This window comes from Centruroides sculpturatus, unplaced genomic scaffold (assembly GCF_000671375.1).
Source record: "Centruroides sculpturatus isolate CEXI.00-Female unplaced genomic scaffold, Cexi_2.0 scaffold589, whole genome shotgun sequence".
NCBI lineage: Eukaryota > Metazoa > Arthropoda > Arachnida > Scorpiones > Buthidae > Centruroides > Centruroides sculpturatus.
Window position 1 is genome coordinate 6,233 of NW_019384972.1, and position 22,102 is coordinate 28,334.

Below are 22,102 nucleotides of genomic sequence, written 5' to 3' on the forward strand. Positions count from 1 at the left end.
TATATATATATATATACACAAATGCTATAAATTTATAATAGTAATTAGCAAAGTGAAAGATCACATATCTTGGCCTGACAATGCGCAGTACTCGGGTGAGGCTCTAGAAGTTTTATGAAGTTCAAGAGCCCTTTTAACTTTCTTCAAACAATCCCTTCCCTTCGCTATATAAATAGACTGATCTCTGCGAAAGCGCACTTTTTACAGCCCAGCCAAAATTCATGCATGAAACGAGTTGTAGATGAGAATTTCGACTTCGTTATGATTATTTCCCCCTGTAAAGAAAGATTTTAAAAACCGTTATTTATGAAATATTTTATAATATTTTTCTTTCATGATATCTTTAAATCTATAAATGATTAGAGAAATATAAATTTTTGTAGAGAACTAAGGAAGACTGAAAAACGTCTTTAGAATATTAGTAATGATATTGATAAACTGTATATTTTAATTTCCAAAAACTAGAATTGAAAAATAGGTCAATTTTATTTTCTTACAGATTATAAATTTTTACAATTATTTATTTTAAAGAGAAACATTTATTGCTTATTACTTGAAATAAAAACTAATATTTAAAGATCTTACAGAATGATCATTACTGATTTAGATGATAAAAATTAAAGCAGTTTCATTATTAATATATTTCTAATTTTTACTTTAGGAAAAAATTATTTTTATCAGCGGTTGTTGGTCATGTTTAATTGGATTTATTATTTTAGGTAAGTATTTTTTTTTAATTTAAAACTTAATTAAAATTATTTTTTATTATTTATATAAGTTTATAAGCAATACATTATATTTTGTTTATTGAGGACATAATTATATGAATTAATAAAATCTAGATATCGATATAAATTATTTTAATGTTTTAGTCAAATAAATGATAATTATGGCACTAGTTTCTGTCGATCAAAGCGTAAAAAGAACAATAAAATGAAGTACCGATGATTATGTAATGTATGATTATGTTAAGTTCCGCAACTTCACTCGAGACAATGAGATTGCTGACATTAAAGAAAATTAGGATACGTTGAAGTATCAAATTTTCTGTTCTTTTTTCTTCTAATTGTGCAATTTTGGACTAAATATAACTATAAATTTTATATTTTAATGACAATTTTATTGCTTTTCCTCGCAAATTTTAAGATTTATCTGTTGTCATTATAATTATTATAAATATTAAAAACTTATTTACTATTTGTTAAATCAATTGAGTAAAATTCGTGATTGCTTTTACAGTTTGAATCACGTGAAAACTTTTAAAAACTTATTTGAAATTTTATCATTAATCGAATTTTATGCTAATTATCAATTTATTTTCATAAGACCTATATTTTTGCAGGAAACTATTATATATGCCTAATAAATTTATGTGAATAAATAGAAATTTAAAATTCTTTATTAGTATAGGTCATAATAAAAGAGTAATAAATGAAATAGTTACTTAGTGTTTTAATATAAAATAATTTTTGCGTACTTTTATCTTATGGAACAGATTATTAATCCAATCGCAAGCAAATATATTTATACAAAGCGTAATGTTAATTCACGCCATTAATTTATAAAGATTCGAAACACAAACTGTAATTTAATATAATTCCTACAAATCAATGCTATCAATAACAATATATATTACAATATTTTACAACTCTCTTGTCTATTTGTTAATGAGTAAGCTAGTCTGTAGACGAGCAAATTTCAATTTGACTATAGAATTTAATAAGATCTAAAAGCTTTTGGGGAATATATTCGTATCGTCTTTCCAATTTTAAATCTAAGTTTCTTAACACGATGATTTTTATACACTCTATTATTCCTATCTATAATTTAATTTAACTTCTTGCTAACATACAATTTTTAATAAGAAAATTATGAATTTATTTACATAATATAATTATTGAGATTAGGTACGAATTGTAAATTAATTTTACACATCATGTATTACATGTCATACAGCATATAATAAAAGATTACAATTAAATTTCTGTGACACTTCTATGATTTATTTTCTAAAAACTGTAATATTTAGTGTTATAAGTCCTTATCTGCAAGTTTTTTTTTATTTCAGTCTCAAACAAACATATTTAATTGTTACTGTATTATTAAGCACTTAAATCCTGAAAGGTCAATTCAAGAGTTGATAATCGAATCTTCTTCGTTTGATGTTTAACTATCCGCTATAATTTGTTTAAAAAACAAGTTCAGAAGTAACATTTAACAGGTAGATTCCTTTAAACTTTTTCATTATTTGATTAAATTATTTATAGTCAGCGGCCTTGATCGAATTTTTTAACCTACTATTTATGCATCAGTGTATAGCTATTGTTTCGTTAAAAAAACATTTTTTTTAGTACCGCTTGATCTATTAATGATAAAATATATATTTCAAATTACGAATAACGCAATGATATTGTGCTATTATATTAATAGATCGATTGTATATTTATACGAGCACATCGTAATTACATATAGCCTATGTATATGAAATATTTTATGAAAACTATAAATTCGTATGAGTTTTGATTAATCGTTGGCATTATTATTTTGACTTCCATTGCTCACTGCCATAAATACAATTCTCCCTATTAAATTCTATATCTTTCTTAATGCTAAACATAATGCTTGCTTTCGTTTTCTGGTGTATTATTTCTGTATAGTTTATTTTCCCGTAATCATTTTTCATAAAATTACTAATTTTAAAACAACATTTCAATTGTTTTAACTATGAATTCATATAAATGCAGAAGGAAGAAAGTTAATTATAAACATGCAACATTTTGGCATTTAAATGATTAAATAAAAAATTTTTATAATTATTATAAAAATCAAACTTATGTTTTAATTTAATAATAATAATTAATTTTTATATGAATAATTTGAAATAATTTATTTGATAAATACAAAACTTTTTAGTTCAATAATAATTTGTAATTTTAATGAAATGAAACTATTTGATACGATAACAACAAATAAAAATAAAATTTATATTCGTGTAATCTTTATTAACCTTGAATGGTGTAACTTAAATAAAATAATTTCGATACAAAATGACTTTAATAAAAATATAAAAATAAAATAATATGGAATGTACTTTTAAAAAGCTGCAAGTCCGGATGTATTCAGATGTAATCTTTTAATATCTTATTTAATGTGTGAACTTGTCGACTATTCAACTGTACTTGGGTGAATAACATCATCAAGGTTAGTCACGTCTTTACTATAATGATATAGAGTAACTTCCTTTAAGGTTTACAAAGATTCATCACTCTAAGGTAGAGAAAATCTTGCTGAATCATTCTCCTCCGGACGCTCTCCTTGACCAACTTTCTTACTTGATCTACGTAACTTTTCTTTCAGTGAAATTTTATCCACAGGCCTACAGCAAATTCACTAATTTAAGGAAAAATATTTAAGAATGTAATTTTTCTTTAATTCTTTGTTTCAGAAACTAATTTGTTTTAACAAAAACAAAGTAATGATGAATTAACATTCCATTAATACATAAATAATAATTTATGAATAGTGACTAAAAAACAAGATATAAATAATAATTATTCAAAATGTATGTATTCGTCTATTGTTGATTCATTTATTATACTCAGAAACAAATAAATATTGTATGTGAATACAATAATAAAATTATATATCCATTTATTTATTTTTATATCTAGAAATATATTATAAATGTATAATGCTATTTAAAGTATATTTTAATAAAATTAATTACAAATTTTGCACAAGAATATCAATAAATCTTCAAAGCAAAAAGTTTAAATATTTCTAAGCACGTATTTTTGCTAAATAAAAATTCCAATTTTACTTTTATAATTTTAATTTAATACAAACCGAGCATAGATTTCTCAATGTGAATATTTTACGTGTTTGAAAGAGTATAACCAGTTTTTCTTACCTTCCCTTCCAGTTTATTGTTATTAAAAAGTAATGCATTTTATAATATCGTCGTTGGAGAAACATCAAGAACAGCAATCTCCGTCTCTAATATTAAGATTCTTGTACAGTATTGAAGACTATCCTGGAAATGCTTGTGGAAACTTTTATTAAACTGATTATTTATTTATTTGTTTGTTTATAAAATGTGATATATGGTAATTAGTATAAATAAGTCAGAATGAAATCGAACACAATTTAGATCTAGTAGAACCAACCGGCACAACTTTTATTTTTGTTCTAATTCCATAGATTTAAAATTTTGCATCAATATAGATTATTAGAATAATGATTTTAAAATATATTGATATTAAAGCACACGGTTTGTTGCCTCTATTATAAAAAATGCTAAAACATAAGAACTAATCAAAATTTTCAATTAAGCATTCAAGTTTCAGATTCTCTAAAAGTATTGGCCAAAAATTAAGTTAATGTCGATTATTTCAATACATTAAGAAATTATTTATATAGAACTCAAATTACGTATATACGTGTAAATAAAATACTGTCGTTTAGCTGTTTTTAATTTGAGTTTATCTTGCATTTGAAATGCCTAATAATTGGAACTTTAAAATTACTAAATAATTATTTTTATGAATATTTATACAGGTAAGATAAATAACTAACTGAATAAAATTATATTGTATGTTAAATTCTATACGAATTCTTCTCGCATATTAATTTGGGTAGGCGAGCAACCGGATCATCATTATTATTCTACAGTGTCATCTAGTATAATTTGTTCTAAGTTTTAACATTTAACAGTTACAACTGAAATTGCACAAAAAAAAAAGAAAGAAAGATAAAAACAAGCGGGAGAATACTAAGAAATGATATATCGATAAGATTCTGTTAAACAATTCAGTCAATTATTTTGCAATTTTCTGATAAATCGGTAATTACTGCCTATAATTAAGTTTGTCGAGTTTTCCTGTAATAAAAATTCTTTGATAGCTAGACAGATAAACTTTTAATTTTTGAAACATTTGAAAATCTTATAAATCAAACTTTACTGTGTTTTTAAACCATAGAATTGATCTGTAAGGAATCTTTTTAAAATCTTATTTTAGATAATATTTCTTCTGAATGAAAAATTTTCAATTTTATAATATGCATAATCACTTTATCACATTTATAACATTACATTAATGTATTTTATGAACATTCCAAGTACACGATTAATAAATAGTTAAAGATGAGGCTATCGTCATTTATAAACGTAAAGCTTAAATTTTTTTAGGAATTAAATATTATAAAAGTTCGGTTGATTCTTAGTTAGAAATAAATTATTATTTTCCTTCTAGTTTGAAAATATTCATCGTTATTTTTAAAACTTAAAGCCTTTCGCTAAGCTTATTAAATTATTAATTTTTTTTGAAGTAATATATGGATATTCAGGTTTATATGATAGTTTGCGAACTTTGATCCTACAATAAAATACAGGTTTTGACAAATGATTTTACCTTCTATTATGGCAAAAGTCAGCTTAAAAAATGTCAAGTTTTCGAGGTCGTTACTCCAGGTTAGAGATCAAGGATAAACTATAGCTTTTTTTTATTATTGTTATTTTTTTTATAGAATAAATCATTTCAGTTTAATTGAACATAATTGATAATAACATCTCATACAAATATTATAATCAGACATTTTGAAATAGGTTTTGTTGGAAATTTTAAACCTAGGATAACTATTAAATAGATATAATTTGTTAAAGGATGGCCCGTGGGGTAAAGCGAATACTGTATAACAAGCGATAAAATTCAATACAAAGGTAAACGATAGATGGCGCTGCAAATCGGAAACAAAGATACTATAAAATTTCTTTACTTCTCCACACGTGTTTAAATAAAATCTATTAAAGTACGATAATGCCCCTTACTTTAGAAAATAATTTATGAAATTTTTCTATCAAGCGAGAAGATATGAAATTCTCCAAATGCATAAAAAAGTAAAATTGCTTTAAAAAAAGGTAAAGGAACAACAAAATTACATTTAAAACGTTTCACGAAAATAACGTTCCTCTATTTGGAAGAACGACATATATCAAAAGGTTTTCGTGAATGAAGATCTACTACTAATTTTTATGAATGAAGATTAGTAGTAGATCATTTAAAAAATAATAGAGATAAAGTATAGCCTACTACTATTATATTCGATTTTTTTTGTTTATATAAATAAATATATAACTAACTATAGTTAGAATTTGTGACTTTTACATCGTGTTTTTAAGTTTATTCTATCAAATTTCTAAGTTTATATATAATTCGTTATTACTTTTGTTCTATATATTATCATCGAATATTATGATTTATCCTAGAAGACTTTTTCTAATTTTTCAAAAAAATAATAAGATAAATATTTAATAAAATTTTTAGACGAAATTAAATCAAAACTTCAAATAAAATATCACCAATATCTTTAATTCAAGAACATGTGTTACATTAGATTTCTTTTATAGGAATTTTACTGGGTGGACAGAATTGGCAAGAAACATACGGAACGGTAGTGACCCAATATGGAGTTATGCCTCCTCGATCCATCGATGCTAACTTAACAATTTATATCGGTCTTCAAGATGTCACTATTATTACAAAAGGTGAGGTATTAAAACCTTAAAAATTGTTCTAAGCTAGAATGATAGTATGATGAATATATCTTAACGCTATATTGAAATGTAAAATTAGATATCAAAACGGAATTTAAATACTTTGACTAAATTATTTTTATTTAATTTTGCTACACAACTAACGAATTAAAGTTTGTCAAATGAATATTTTATATTAACTTATGAATTAATGTTTTATATAAAAGAATTTACTAAATTATAGCGTTTTATGAAAGAAAATAACTTTAACTGTTACTATTCACATTTAAACATTTTGTTTTATTATGTTTAGAACAATATTACAATATACTAATGAAAGAAAATATTCGCATACTGAAATATTTAACAATATTGTATGCTGAATATGTTGATATTTTTATTATATAAATATTTTAGATATATTACATTTATTATGTGATGATGGCGTGTCATTTCTGTAAAGATATTTATTACTGTATTGTTTAGTAAATAAAAATAAATTATAGTAACCTAATAAAGTCTATTTGAACATTGGCAGTTTTTAAATGTTATATTTTTACTTCATTTCCTAAATATCTTATTAGTTATTATTGATACTTTACAGTATCTTTCATTTTTAAAAAGTATATTATACTTGAATTTTTTAAAAAATTTTATGTTTTATAATGTTTTTAGGTTTTCTCGACGGAGAAAAAACTGAAATTGAGAGTAAAGAATTCTTCTCGTGGAGAAATGGTAATATATTTTTTGAATTTATGTTAACAAGATTTTATTTTATAATCACTAAACAAAATATAGATGTTTTAGATGCATTTACAAAATTTATTATTTATAAAAGAAGTAGATAAATAATTCCTGTAATCATTTTTATTTTGTAAGTTAAATTTAAAGAATATCGGTAATTTATTTATTATTATGTAAATTTGAAAAAATTCAGCTGAAGAAGTTTAAGCGGCCATCATTTTGGTTCATCGTGGTAAATGATGATTTCATGACGTTTCCTGATAAATTATAGCTATGACCTTAATTTTATTCAAATTTATTCAAAATTATTTGATTCGTATCATTATAGAACATGAAAAAGCCGTTATTTTCTTTCATTAAAGCTAGAGTTCTGGATTTAAATTTTTATCCTAGATGTGATCTGAATTTAAAAGAGACAAGTCATATATTTACGTTACAGTCTGTTACTTGTACTTTTAACGAAATAAATGAATCTATTTAAATAATCTGTATTGGTAATGCATATATATTATACATATACACACTATAATAGACAATAGTCATAAAATTTTTTATTAATTTATGTTATGCAAAAATCAAACATATTGTTTTTATATAGGCCTACTGTATTATAAAATGTACATATGCACACAACACACACAAAGTTTGTTTAACGTATACTTTATGAATTTCATTAATAGAAATAAAAAGTCAAGTGGTGTTATAGGTATAAAAATCTATGAAATTGTAAGTAGGCGTACCTAAAGAATAACAGACGTGATTGAAATATCGCCTCTGTTGTTCTTTAGATACGCCCACTTACAAATATCAGATAAACTTAAAGAAAAATCTTAATTATTATACTGAATGTTGGCATTCAGAACTTCTTTTCTGTTTCTGAATATAGTTAAAATTAGAATTTAATGTTTATCATGTCTGTATTTAAAATATATATATATATANATTTAGGCCCTAATGCTTTTTTTATAATACAGTAATATAAATTTTCCAAAAGAATTTTACATAATATTTAATATTATAAAATTTATTTATAGTTTAAGCTGGAAAGTTGACAGAATATTTTTTTATCACGAATCTCAAGAAAATTTAAACAAGAAATTTGTAGGTCTTATTTAAATATTACAATGTTGTACTGTTTTATTTTACAGCTTACATGAAAGATTATCTACGTAATGGACTACAAAAGGGTTTACCTTATCCTGTACTTTCGATATTGGAATACTTAAATGAAGATCATGGATGGGGAGCTAGATTATGTCTCATTGGCAGATTAGTATCTGCGGGATTATGGTACATAATTGCTAATTTTTTATATAATTTTAATTTATAATCTATATTAATGCGGTGCTATCTTATAATTATAGGATAAGTTTAGCAATTGGGTTGTTATCAGCAATATTTGTTCAAGTACAAGAGAAATGGTTAATGGGCACTTCATTAGCTCTTACAGGATTTACTATTATATCGTCTTGCCTTATCTATTATTTTAATTTACTGAAAACACCTGTTGTTATATATATATCGGGAAAACCTATGCCATTAATAAGAGGTTGGATGTTTTACTTTACACTAAACTTAGGTAAGTAATAATTGATTCGATTAATATAATCTAATGGAAAATGTGTTATAAATTTAAAAAAATTACTTTAATCTTTTAACTCTATAAAGACGTTATTTTTTTCATTATTGTTTTTATCAATAAATCATATACATACATAATGTATTTTTATTATATTATTTGTTTTTCCTTAATACTTTAATATTGATTAACAATACAGTGTGGCCAAAAAGTCGCTTGCCAAATGGGGGTAATCACTGTTCTCATTGCTTCAGGTGCGGAAGTAATCATGCTGAACCCTGAACTACGAGTGGAACTTGTTTTACTGTGTGGGAACCACAGACTAATCTGTGGTGGGAACAATCACAGAACAATATGCGAAGTGCACCGTCGCCACCTAGACCCTCCGGAGCGTTCATATCAAGTTGTAGGCAATATTCTAGTGAGATCTTTAAAAATATTCAAGTGTCCTGGATGAAAACAAGCTCCACTCGCTGTTCAGGGGTCAGCATGATTACTTCCGGTTGTTATAGCATCTGAAACAATAAGAACAGTGATTTGGCAAGCGACTGTTTGGACACATTTTATAATGGCTTTTTATAATATATGTTAAGTATATTGAGTAGAATATCTAATTAAATGCAAATTTACTTTATATCTAAAGAAGTAATCAAAAGATTTACAGAAATTAGAATATTAAAAATATATATTTAAATTTTAAAAACTAAAAAGGGGATTTTATAGGCACTTCAAAGATATAAATAATACAATAAAAATTGAAATACATTTTATTTAAACTTAAAAGATTTGAATTGTTTTAATTGGAAATGTATTTTAAATTATGAAATATATATAATAAAGTAAACTTAAATATGAATATAAATTATAAGTATGAAAGTATTAAATAAATAAAGTTAATAAATAGATTTAACCTATGTAATTATGTGATATTTAAAATAAATGAACTGTGAAATTTTAAATAATTTAGAATATTTACTTTAAATTTTAGGTATTGTGTGTGTGATCTTAAGTACATCGACTTTATTGGTTTTGTCATTGAATACCTTAGAGACACCTATCCAATTTATATGTAAAATATACTTCAAAGTATCCATGCTCTTCCGAAAGCACGTACCTCATTTACAAGCGATCACTTAATGCATTCATAGAAAATCATCATTTTGAATATCATCCAACAACTCGTCAAGGTGCGCTGTGTCATCTGCAATTCATAATAAAAACCTAGTCGATTTTTTTAATTTATCCGATTGATTGCATTTGTAAAATATTTATACACATGATTTCATAACTTTCATTATATATACGAAGGTGTTTCAATAAGTAACACCTTTTATTTTTTTAAACAAAGATTTTATTGTGTACGCAAAAACGTGAATATAATAAAGGAAGTTTGAATTTCTGGCAACACTATTGCACGATAGGAACACTTGTGTTGCCTCTCGGACATTTCTGAAACGGAAAGANAGAAATTAGAATATTAAAAATATATATTTAAATTTTAAAAACTAAAAAGGGGATTTTATAGGCACTTCAAAGATATAAATAATACAATAAAAATTGAAATACATTTTATTTAAACTTAAAAGATTTGAATTGTTTTAATTGGAAATGTATTTTAAATTATGAAATATATATAATAAAGTAAACTTAAATATGAATATAAATTATAAGTATGAAAGTATTAAATAAATAAAGTTAATAAATAGATTTAACCTATGTAATTATGTGATATTTAAAATAAATGAACTGTGAAATTTTAAATAATTTAGAATATTTACTTTAAATTTTAGGTATTGTGTGTGTGATCTTAAGTACATCGACTTTATTGGTTTTGTCATTGAATACCTTAGAGACACCTATCCAATTTATATGTAAAATATACTTCAAAGTATCCATGCTCTTCCGAAAGCACGTACCTCATTTACAAGCGATCACTTAATGCATTCATAGAAAATCATCATTTTGAATATCATCCAACAACTCGTCAAGGTGCGCTGTGTCATCTGCAATTCATAATAAAAACCTAGTCGATTTTTTTAATTTATCCGATTGATTGCATTTGTAAAATATTTATACACATGATTTCATAACTTTCATTATATATACGAAGGTGTTTCAATAAGTAACACCTTTTATTTTTTTAAACAAAGATTTTATTGTGTACGCAAAAACGTGAATATAATAAAGGAAGTTTGAATTTCTGGCAACACTATTGCACGATAGGAACACTTGTGTTGCCTCTCGGACATTTCTGACAAACGGAAAGAAAAGAGCAGCGAAGCGTTATTCGTTTTCCATGGGCAGGGGGCAAGAAATGTGAACAAATTCATTCGGAAATGCAGAAAGTGTACGTGATGACTGCATGGACAATTCAACGTCAAATAATTTTGTGTTAATGACTTTGTTTTGTGAATTTTCTTAGTAGAACTAAGCAGCAAAATATGCAAAATACTTGTTTTTTTACATTTAATTTGTTTTTTTTATAATAAACAGATTAGCTTATGATTGTAATAATAGCAAACAATGTTCCTATTTATTTGATGCCGTACAAGGGACGTTCTGTTATGGTTAACATTAATTTAAAATCGAAATTTTCGAAACATTCTTTAAGTTAGTCGAATTATTTTACATTTTGGACAATCGCATGTTTTTTATTACATATGATTTTCACTAGCTGTTTTTGTACTGTTTTGTTATTTAGGCCCTAATGCTTTTTTTATAATACAGTAATATAAATTTTCCAAAAGAATTTTACATAATATTTAATATTATAAAATTTATTTATAGTTTAAGCTGGAAAGTTGACAGAATATTTTTTTATCACGAATCTCAAGAAAATTTAAACAAGAAATTTGTAGGNTATTCGTTTTCCATGGGCAGGGGGCAAGAAATGTGAACAAATTCATTCGGAAATGCAGAAAGTGTACGTGATGACTGCATGGACAATTCAACGTCCGCCGATGGTGCTAAATGTTTAAAAATAGTTGTCAGTGTGTGATTGATAAGCACAGGTCAGGTCGTCCGGTACGTGCAGCTTCGCCTCAAAACAGTCACTCGTTGCTGTTGATCGAACGATTCAAAGTAACTGCCGCATTCGCTTGAAGACGCTGTCGGAAAACTGCTCAGTGTCCTGTTTGGTCCTTTGAAGAAATTCCTGGCTAGAGAGAAGTTACATTCCAACAAGGAGGTTAAATCGGCTGTTCGCAGATGATTGTATGGCCAGGAAACGGCATTCTATAACGCAGGCATCTTCAAGCAGGGACACTGCTGGGACAAGTGCTTGAACCTGAATGGTTCTTATGTCAAGAAGTAGCCTAATCCACATATTTCATTTCGTATATTCTGTATTTTCCATATGCATTAACACTTTTGCTTAAAAAATAAAAGGCGTTACTTATTGAAACCCCCTCGTATAATAACTGATTAAATAGAATCTGTATGAATTAGTCGCGCTTATTAGTCGCTGTATGAATTAGGTTCATCTTATAACGCTTATAATATCTAATTTAAAATATCTTTGAAACTTGGTTAAACGTAATTAAAATTTGATTTAATTAATTTTAAAAATGATAGATACAGAATTATTTGTAAAGCTAAAGAAAATATATGCAGTTAGTTCCAAGAAACTGTAGATAATGGACATATTTTTCTTAACGTAATGCATTCCATGTAAGAAACTTGTCAAAGCACAGCATATTGCTAAGATATTGGCGCCATCCTTAGTAACTAGTTTGCTATGTACAACAGAAATGTCGAAACATTCCCAGTAGGTAGCGGCTACAATTACAAACGTAGCCTACAATTGAAACTATCACGTTGCTCTCCCCTGTACTGTCAGAATGTTCATTTTGAGTGTTAATGCTGATACGATGTAATCTTTGCTTGTCCGAAAAATTGAAATAAGTTAACTTAATTTTCTTTGTTTTAATCACTATTTTCTTAAGAAACTATGTTTATTAATGAATAAGTTGACATACGACTTTTTTACTTGCTCTATTTTCAAATCTTAAAATTCTTTGTGATATTATGCTGGGTAACGGCACAACAGTAATAAGGATTACCTATGCACATTCACTTTGATTTCTACTATATGTAAGCGTTAAAAATTCTTTCCAGATGCCCCTGCAGAAGTTTGCGCTGGAAGTTTAACTTTAATGTGACTGTGAGTGATACTTCTTCCTTGCCAGTGGTCATGTCAAATAGGGTGCGTTTACTTCTGAGTTAGCAGTGCTAATTCTGATAACCGGATGTGACGTCATTAGCACGTGTATTCGTGCTTGCTTGTCGAATTCGAAAGTGAACACATACGCTAACAAGAAATATGGCGGTTTCCAGCCATATTTCTTGTTAGATTATGTGTTCACTTTCGAATTGGACAAGCAAGCACGAATACACGTGCTAATGACGTCACATCCGGTTATCAGAATTAGCACTGCTAACTCAGAAGTAAACGCACCCATAATGATAATCGCAATAAGCAACAGTTGACTACTTCGACTGGGACCTAAATAAATAAGCAAAGTTGAAAAACTTGCATTACTTTTATAAAATTTACTGCGATTGTTTTAGATAATTCTGTACTATAGATTAGTGGCGTGCCGTTCATGGAAGCTGTGGAAGCACAGCTTCCATGACAGCACGCCACTGATCTATTATATTCCCTTGTATTTTCTAAAATATAAATATATACAGTATTGTGCGATTATTTTCATATTTTAACGTACTTTGAATTAATTAAATCTTGTTGTTTAATCGATGAACTTAATACAATTTTGCAATAATTAATCACTAAAATAGTATTTTTAGAAGCAATAATGATTTTAGGATAAAATAATAGTCCAAAATAGGTAAAGTGGGAAGGCCGAGATAGGCCTACTCTAGGGAATTCGGAATCGAATTCTAGGAATTTTTCATGGGTTATCTGTCCCGTATACATCGGGCTCGTTTCCTCATTATCTGGCCGCCCTCGTTGTGGGTCTGGCCAAGCCTACGAAAAAAAAGAATCTTAATCCAAGGAATCCCTCTTAATGCACGCAAAATGTAAAAAATGGGTCAAGTTAATGATATCGCGAGTATTTGTCATATGATCAACAATTAATAACGCTCTTTTCATTTAAAGTTGTTCACTAAGAAATTGTTCTCTCTTAGCTTCATTTTTCGATATATTTTAAACATATTTTATACGACTCTAGATTTAACTTTTCTTTTAATTTTATTATAGAATACAAATTCGATAAAATAATTTACCTTTTACATATAAATTTTAGCTTATACTTCTATTTAAAATTTTCAATATTAATTACTTATTATTATTTTTCTTTTCGCATACTAATAAATAACATAGTATGCTTTACTTTTTTAATATACGTTATTGAATAACTTGATTTCTAAATTCTGATATTAAATTTAAGTTTGCTTCGATCGCAAATGCGCGACGTGCACAAGAAAGAAAATAATCTGCCAATTTCAATATTTTTCAATGTACTGTATTTTGGAAATTTAAGTTTGACCATACTCGGACAAATTATAGAAATCTAACGTTCTGGAGGATCAGAATTGATTAAATTCAGACAACCTTAGGAATTTTTCGTGGCATTCTGTCCCTGTTATGTCAGGCTCTGTCTCTCGTCACAAGGCGTTCAGGCCCATTACAAGGATGGTCGAATCCACGATGTACCTAGGAAAGCTCTTTTAGTGTGCCAGAACGAAAAGAGTAAAAGTAGAATAAATGTGTTCGTGTAAGGATCACTTCAATGACATGTAGAGGCTACTAGATGTATCTAATAGCTTTATAAAAGTGACGACGTCGAAAGGAAGAAGCTCATTTCATAAATAGTAGTGTTCAAGATACAAAGCAAGATACAATGTAATACCGCGTAATTATTTTTAATTCAAGCTGTTATTGATTTACTTTCCGAATTTAAATTTTTGTTATATACTCAAATAAACAAACGTGCTATTTTGATGAAATAAACTGTTTTTAAATATCAACTGAGTTCAATATTGATGAATAGCGCAAAAATATTTTTATATCACATGCAAACTAACTTACGTTTACGTTGATAACGTTATAAAAAAATTAAATGTTGTTGAGAAGTTTTTTCAGTTTTAAGAAAAAATATAATACACTCGTAACAATCAATTACGCACCGAGAAGGAAGCGTTAGAATTGATGGTAATAAAGATTCCCACTGAGAAAATACGGTACTAGTGCGAAGCTTCTTTTGCTTTGATACTGTAATCACTTGTAACTAACGTCTTTGATGGTAATAAATGTCTTTCTGCCATGATATTGTAATCAATTTCCCAAGGAACAACGATACACTTTAAAAGAATCCTTAATACTTTGTAGGACCTCTTGCCTGCATACATGCAACGATACAATTAGACATGGAGGGTGGAAATATAATCACCGTATATAATTCTGTGACAGATTTACCCACAAATCAGTATCTGTGTCGTATGTTTCGATTGCTGCTCCAAATCCTTCACGCTGATAGATGGCCGAAGCTGGTGACCCAGTTGGTCTCCACAAATCCTCGATGGGCGACAGATCTAGAGACCAGATAGGGCAAGGAAGTAGTGAGCAACGTGAAGGCGAGATTTCAGGAAATTAGCTGTGTGCAGCTTGGCATTGTCTTGCTGGTTTCGTTTTGTTTGATGAAATATGACAATGCAACATACAGGCGATCTTCCAAGGAGAATGATATCCGCAAGTTCTTTCTATGGGAAGTTGTCCCCCTATTTAGGTGCTAGAAATGTGAAAAAAGTCCGGAAAACTTTAAGCGACAGCCAAGTTCAGACATAAATCCGCAACCAAGTATCGGTGTTCAATGGTTTTATGTAACGTACTTGGTCACTTGCTAAAAAATAACTGTTTGCACCCGTGCCTGAATGCAAAGGGTTATTTTTTAGTTATCCTGCGTCTTCAGTTAATAGATGAGGACGCAGCATTTCCTGAAGGAACTGCTGTATCGTCACTGTTCTTAATATCACTAATGTAAGTGATGGACTGTCATACGACATGACTCCGTAGACATGCAGTAATCCACGCTTCTCTGTAATGGTGCCACTATGAAAAAAACCTGACAATGTTGTTGTACTAATAGAAAACGCATAGCGGTCGCTCTACATGCAAATTTGCCTCTGCTAGTCGCCTGCCAATAGTACGGAAGAGACAGGGTTCTGTAGAGAGGATTCGATTTGTCTCTCGATGATGAACAAAGACATCATTGTAGCTATTCGTGTTTGTGTTATGAGCATCGAATCGATCCTGGGAATCTGGCTGCCATGAATGTTTGCCCTAATTTGTGTCTCTAACACCTTTTCAGTCAGCTCGGGATGCTAAGATTGCGAAAAAATTTGATGAAACTGTCATTTTGCTTCTATCAGTTTGATGATGCGATGTTTATCAGATTCCGTCAGCAGTGCGTAATATGTTGGACAGCGTCATATAGATATGCTTGGAGTTCGAAGACCTCCAAACAAAAGATACGTTGAAAATTGTGAACACAGTGAGCCACTGCAACTTTTTTTATATATATAGGATACTGGAGTAGCGATTTTGAGGCACTCTGGTGGCATTACTTGGCGTGAAATCGGTCAGCAATCAATCAATATTTATTTAGATACTAAAATAGTACATACTCGGTATCGCGTAGCATTGCCGAGTTACAGACATTAGATTGTGATTACAGGTTGGAGGTTGACATATAGTAAGAGAAATAGTACATTTATGGGTTTGAATATAGTAAGTTACATTAAATTACAAATTGATAGTAGTTAGTACAATGGGTATAACCCGCGCGTCAAACACATTGCGTTTGTACTCAGCAACTAGCTTAGACACGCACACGTGTCCGTCACTGCTGGTTGTAATCACGGCCGATGAAATTGATATCGAAATTTTCGTTGCTGAAATATGGAATCTGTGAGCGGAAGAGTACCGGGACAAACAGCAATCTGCGTGGCAGTGGCGGATCCAGAAGTACCCAAAAGGTAAGACTAACTCAAAAATTGAAGATATTTGGATAGCTAATAAGTAATAAGTACTATTTATTAACAAGTGCACAGCGATTGTATTGCGAATGGTCCCATAAACCGTATTTGTCATTAAATGTTTTTAAAAAACAACGTTTTGAAGGTTTAAACAAATTTTAATTTTGTATGTGCGTGCGTGTGTGTATCAATGGGGAGGACTTAAGTCCCTGTAGCCCTCTCCTTGTAAACGTCACTACTGCGTGGATTTCAGTGTGTGAGGATATGTGTGAATTCTGTTTCAATGGATAAACAGAAATAGAGAAGAATAATACTTCACTTTATTTCCGTTTGGTCATTTATCTTCTACCTCAATCAAGGCGGAATTGGAATTTTCGCTGGTCTTATTGATGCCGCGTCCTCGTGTCAAAATATAGCTCGTGTGCAACGACACTTAATGTTCGCAGAGAAACAGAAGTAAGTTTGAAAAAATTACAATACCAAAAGGCTTACAGTTATATTTATACGTCAAGTAAAACCCATACATTTTTACCTAGACCATTTTACATTTGTTTAGATAAATATGAATATACTTAATAGCCTATTTTATATTTTAACAATTTATTTTTAACTATACAGGCGTATGAGTGTGTTTTATAAACTTAAGCTTAAATATTTAAATATTCAAATCTTTTATAAAACAGAAGTATGAGTCTAATAATGAAAGATTAATTTTGTCTGACATTTACTAAAGAATCTACGTAGTGAAATGTGATTTTAAAAAATTATGTTTCCAAAATACATTTCATTATATTGTTTTATACTGCGTAATATTGTTTTTTTTAATGTATACATATACTATAAGTAAAACTCAAATTATATTTATCCAGTTGAGTACATGTAATTTACAAATTTGGTTATATTGAAGATTTCCGGATGTATAAGGTGTAACGAGTCCGATGCGCGATGATTACGACGACTCTTCGGAAGGACCACAACTTCAAATTACTTGTAGATACAACTGTTTTATTTACAAATTTCCACAGTGAATTTACATAACGGATTGTTACAACTATAGATTCGAACAACACCAGTTGTTCTTCGGGGGAGGTTGAGTAAGGAATGGCAAGTGAACTATAGTCCGCGCAGCGAAAGAGTAGACACGAGTCAGGCTGTGCTGGATGGGTCAATGTCAGATGAAAACGCTGGAAAAAGACATGTAAGAGTTAACACGTGAATCGCAGTAATAAAATTTGTAAAATTCGTGAAACAGTAAAATTAGTTATGATAAAGATAGTATTAAAACGTCTTTAAAATGTAAAAAGAAAATAGCTGAAAGAGATCAGATCCATGTGTCAACTTTCACGTGTTTCTTTCCATCGCTTTAGACATAGACCCAACTCGTCGGACTCGTGTTTACTTCTTTTACTGCGCGGACTATACTGCAGAGATATTTATCCTCACAAACACCACCATATTATCTGCCTACTAGGGCTTACCAGGTACTGTACACTTGTTATCTCTTTCCCACACACGTGTCCAATCTTTGAGAAGGGGAATCTTTCCGCTTTCTCCAACTTCCTACGAAGTCTCGGGGTTCCTCTCAACCCCAACTGAGCTTGGTGCTCTCTTATTGTCTAGCATCTTTTCTTTCGGATCTCTCATTCCGTATCGCTTTCTCCTGGATCAGTAGGTCCAGGTGTCCGGTTTCCACTGCGTTTTGGAATTGAAATCCTCAAAGTTCGAAGGAAAGTGACAAAATTGAACATTTAGCAGAGAGTGGTTCGATCCGCTAAAAATTCTTCTGGAAATCTTTTCTGACTACGAACTTCTACAATTCCAAAGGAATGTTAGATCTGTAAACAAGAAATCATAATACTGTGAAACTTCCATTAACGGACACTCCCGAATAGCGGACATATTTACTTAACGGGCATTTTAGCCTTCAAACAAGGCATCTTTTATATTTACTCTAAACAGCGGACACTCAAAATAACACTCCGTCGTTTATAACCAGCCTTACAAAAACGTAAAGTCCCGCCTTCAATATCTTGAAAGAAGTAATTACGTACGAAATATTTTAAAACTAAAAGAATCGGTTCAAATACTTCTTCAGAGGATGAATTTTGACCGTAGATGTCGAATAAAGACGCTTAAATAGGAAAGGGGAGGAGGTCGGATTGTATTCTTTATCTGTATAGAGAACACTAATTTGGTTAAGTTGTCAATCATCACTTATTGTCATATATATTGTTGTTAAACTTCTGTCTTGTTATTATAATTAAGCTTACGGTACCGAGAAACCGTAAACTTTTCCTGAGTTATTTATTCGAAAAGGATCCTAGAACTGTAGTAACAAAATAGAAACTTAACACGGTTACTACAACAGCGTTTATTGTGGTCGTGTTACGTAGGAGATTTGCCGGTCCTTTTAAAGTGAGAGCAGATATTCGGTATAGTGTCATTTATGATCTTAACAATCTTGAAGCGGCTAACAAATCGCCTTCATAGTTTAACTCCACATTCCAACTCCCAACGCCTAATCGGACTTTCGTCCGCTCTTCTTTTCTTAACAACAGTTTCACTTTTCTTTTTCGTGACTTCTGCCCACGTCGTTTTTGATGAATTAATAATTAATCAATGTACTGTACGAGTATTTATTTTTTGTCTTAATTTTTACGTGCCATTTATTAAAGTGCCCCGTCCAATTCGTTTGCTATTTAGAATTCATTTCAGTCATTGCAAATCTATCATAATTTGTGTTGAGTCTCGATAACACAATACTTTTTGTATACGAGTGACAATTATTTGTAGCCGTGCTTGCGCTACGACAAACATCGTATTCTGACGACAGAAATGTTTTCAGAAGCAAAAACACCGATTTCGCCAGTTGTGACGGCCAAACCTTTCGTGTCCTAACGAATAACGAAAGAAACGATAACCATAAATTAGGAAATTTTGACGGTCTGCTCAGCTCTCAGTTGGAGTTGAGAATTGTAACCCAGTCCAACTCAGCTCTGGTTCATATTCCCAGTAGTACAGTATACTCCGAATTATCGGGGACTCGTTTTACTAGAAATGATTATCATTATTTGTATCATATTAAAACGTTGCCTTTAATCTAAAAATTTCTAAAAATAATTTCTTAACGCTCAAGTACTTACTGTTTGAATACTTTCATTTTAATAACAGATAAATGAAAACATACGGGTCATTCAAATATGACGTCCGAACTGGAGAGGGGAATATATAAAAATTTTGTAACAGATTGTAACAGGTGTGGGGGAATGTTAGTAGAATGATAATGTACTAAAGATTCTCAAAAATGTTCCTATTTTGAAAGAAGTTTTTATCAAAAAATTCATTGTGCAGAATTACGTGCAACTGAAACATAGTTATAGAATGTGTTTACAGGGCCGGCGCTACCTTATCGACAAACTGGGCATTTGCGACAAATTTTCAAAAATTTAAACAAAATTTTCAGGCGTATAATTTTTTTAAATATTTTTATTTGTTTTTATTTACATTACACGGCGCGAATTGAATATTGATTGAAGGAGCACTTCTAATTGCTATGACATTTCAAAACATAATTTTTTAAATTTTATATAGGGAGATGAAAGGCGTCAAATACATGTCGTGCTCCGGGCGCCATACGCTCTAGCGCCTGCCCTGTCCAGTGACTGTCTTTAATAAGCTTATGTCAACACTAGGACGTTTCGATACTGCCGATACCAATACCATATCGATACTTCCTTCTATATTAAGTACTTTTTGCACTCGATACTTTTCTCGGGTATTGATCTGATATCGTTACACCGTGTTATACACAGGTAAGAAATGTAACGATTTTACGCGAAACCGGATTTTGCAGCCGAATCATAAATCGAAATGAAATTTTACATTATTTTCGGTTAAGATAAACTTATATGAGAAATAGTAATGACCAAAAACTAATAAATGTATTATGTCAGATTTCATTTCCAAATCTATATATGCTTAGAGTTCCGATTACTATTTATAAATAAGTATTCAATTAACCATTATGCAATACTTTTGTTTGTTAATAAACTTGAATCCTCGGTGATGTTTAAATGAGCGATAACTTGTATATACTGTACTTGTTTGCACTGATATTTGTAAAATTTGAACACAATTAAGAACTTTCCATGTAAAGACACTGTTTTACCTCTTCACCAGTGATTTCTTATTCACGCCTATCCCATATACAGGCCTAGTAGAACCCACGGAGCCCATTAACAGGACTGTAGATCTGTGGTTTCTTTTGTGTGCATAAGACATCATACGAATATAAACTGAAGTACTGACTGACGCACTGACTTCTGAACCATATAGCAGGAATAAAATTCCCTGGAGTAAGCAACAGAATATTAATTACAGCTCTGAGGCACACTAGCCTTAATTGTGACTAGCATAGTACAAACATCTCTATTTTTTACGCGGAAAAAACAATTTATTTAAATATTTTTAAATTTAACTTTTCGTTAAAATTGTTGAAATCAATAGTTAAATACAGTGGAACCTCGGTATACGTCTGCTTTAGAATACGTCCAATTCGGAATACGTCATGTTTGGACGAAACAAATTTTGCTCGGTATACGACTTTTGTTCGGTATACGACTTAATTCAATTATAAGCGCCATCTATGAACAAGTAGCACTATCGGTGTACTAGACCAGATTAGACGTTCGCGGTGCCACGGTTTATAACTTTGTTAAATTTCTTCTGATTTTAATTTGTAAGTAACATTTTATTATTTTTATTAATCATGAATTGCAAAAAGGCAACAGAAAAATAAAAAAANAGGAGATGTAAAGACTTTGAAGAGTGGTAAAGAATAATACGAATTTAATTCGACTTAAATACTGTATATATATAGGCCTATATATACATAAAACTATAAATTAATAAAGTTTAAAATAGAATATAGAATTTAAAATACAGTAAAACCTGTGTAAACCGGAATCGCGCGGTACAAATATCATTTCCGGTTTGGCAGGTTTCCGTTTTAAACGGGTCTTTTTTTAACAAGAAAATCCGAAGAATTTTTTTCCCCATTTAAGCAGTTTTCCATTTTATTCGGGTTCCGCTTTAGACAGGTTTCACTGTATTAATTAATAGAAAACATAAAATAAACAGGAAGTGTTACAGACTCAAAGACAACATCCCAGTTTTAAGAAGCGCCTGGAATTAAATTAAAATTGGGTAAAGCATCGTTCAATTTTAATTTAATTTAATTCGAGCATACC

At 29.5% G+C, this 22,102-nt stretch overlaps 1 protein-coding gene across 1 annotated transcript in view; it reads left to right on the forward strand.

Moving 5' to 3' along the window:
• Nucleotides 1-10,106, forward strand: part of LOC111632634 (dual oxidase maturation factor 1-like) — a 14,561-nt gene extending 4,455 nt beyond the window's left edge. The window contains exons 2-7 of the mRNA XM_023377130.1: nt 662-719; nt 6,407-6,544; nt 7,208-7,267; nt 8,425-8,566; nt 8,641-8,855; nt 9,844-10,106. Of these exons, the coding sequence (XP_023232898.1) occupies nt 662-719; nt 6,407-6,544; nt 7,208-7,267; nt 8,425-8,566; nt 8,641-8,855; nt 9,844-9,992 (762 nt within the window). The 3' untranslated portion in view covers nt 9,993-10,106. The remainder of the gene's footprint in view (nt 1-661; nt 720-6,406; nt 6,545-7,207; nt 7,268-8,424; nt 8,567-8,640; nt 8,856-9,843) is intronic.
• Nucleotides 10,107-22,102: the final 11,996 nt, after the last annotated feature.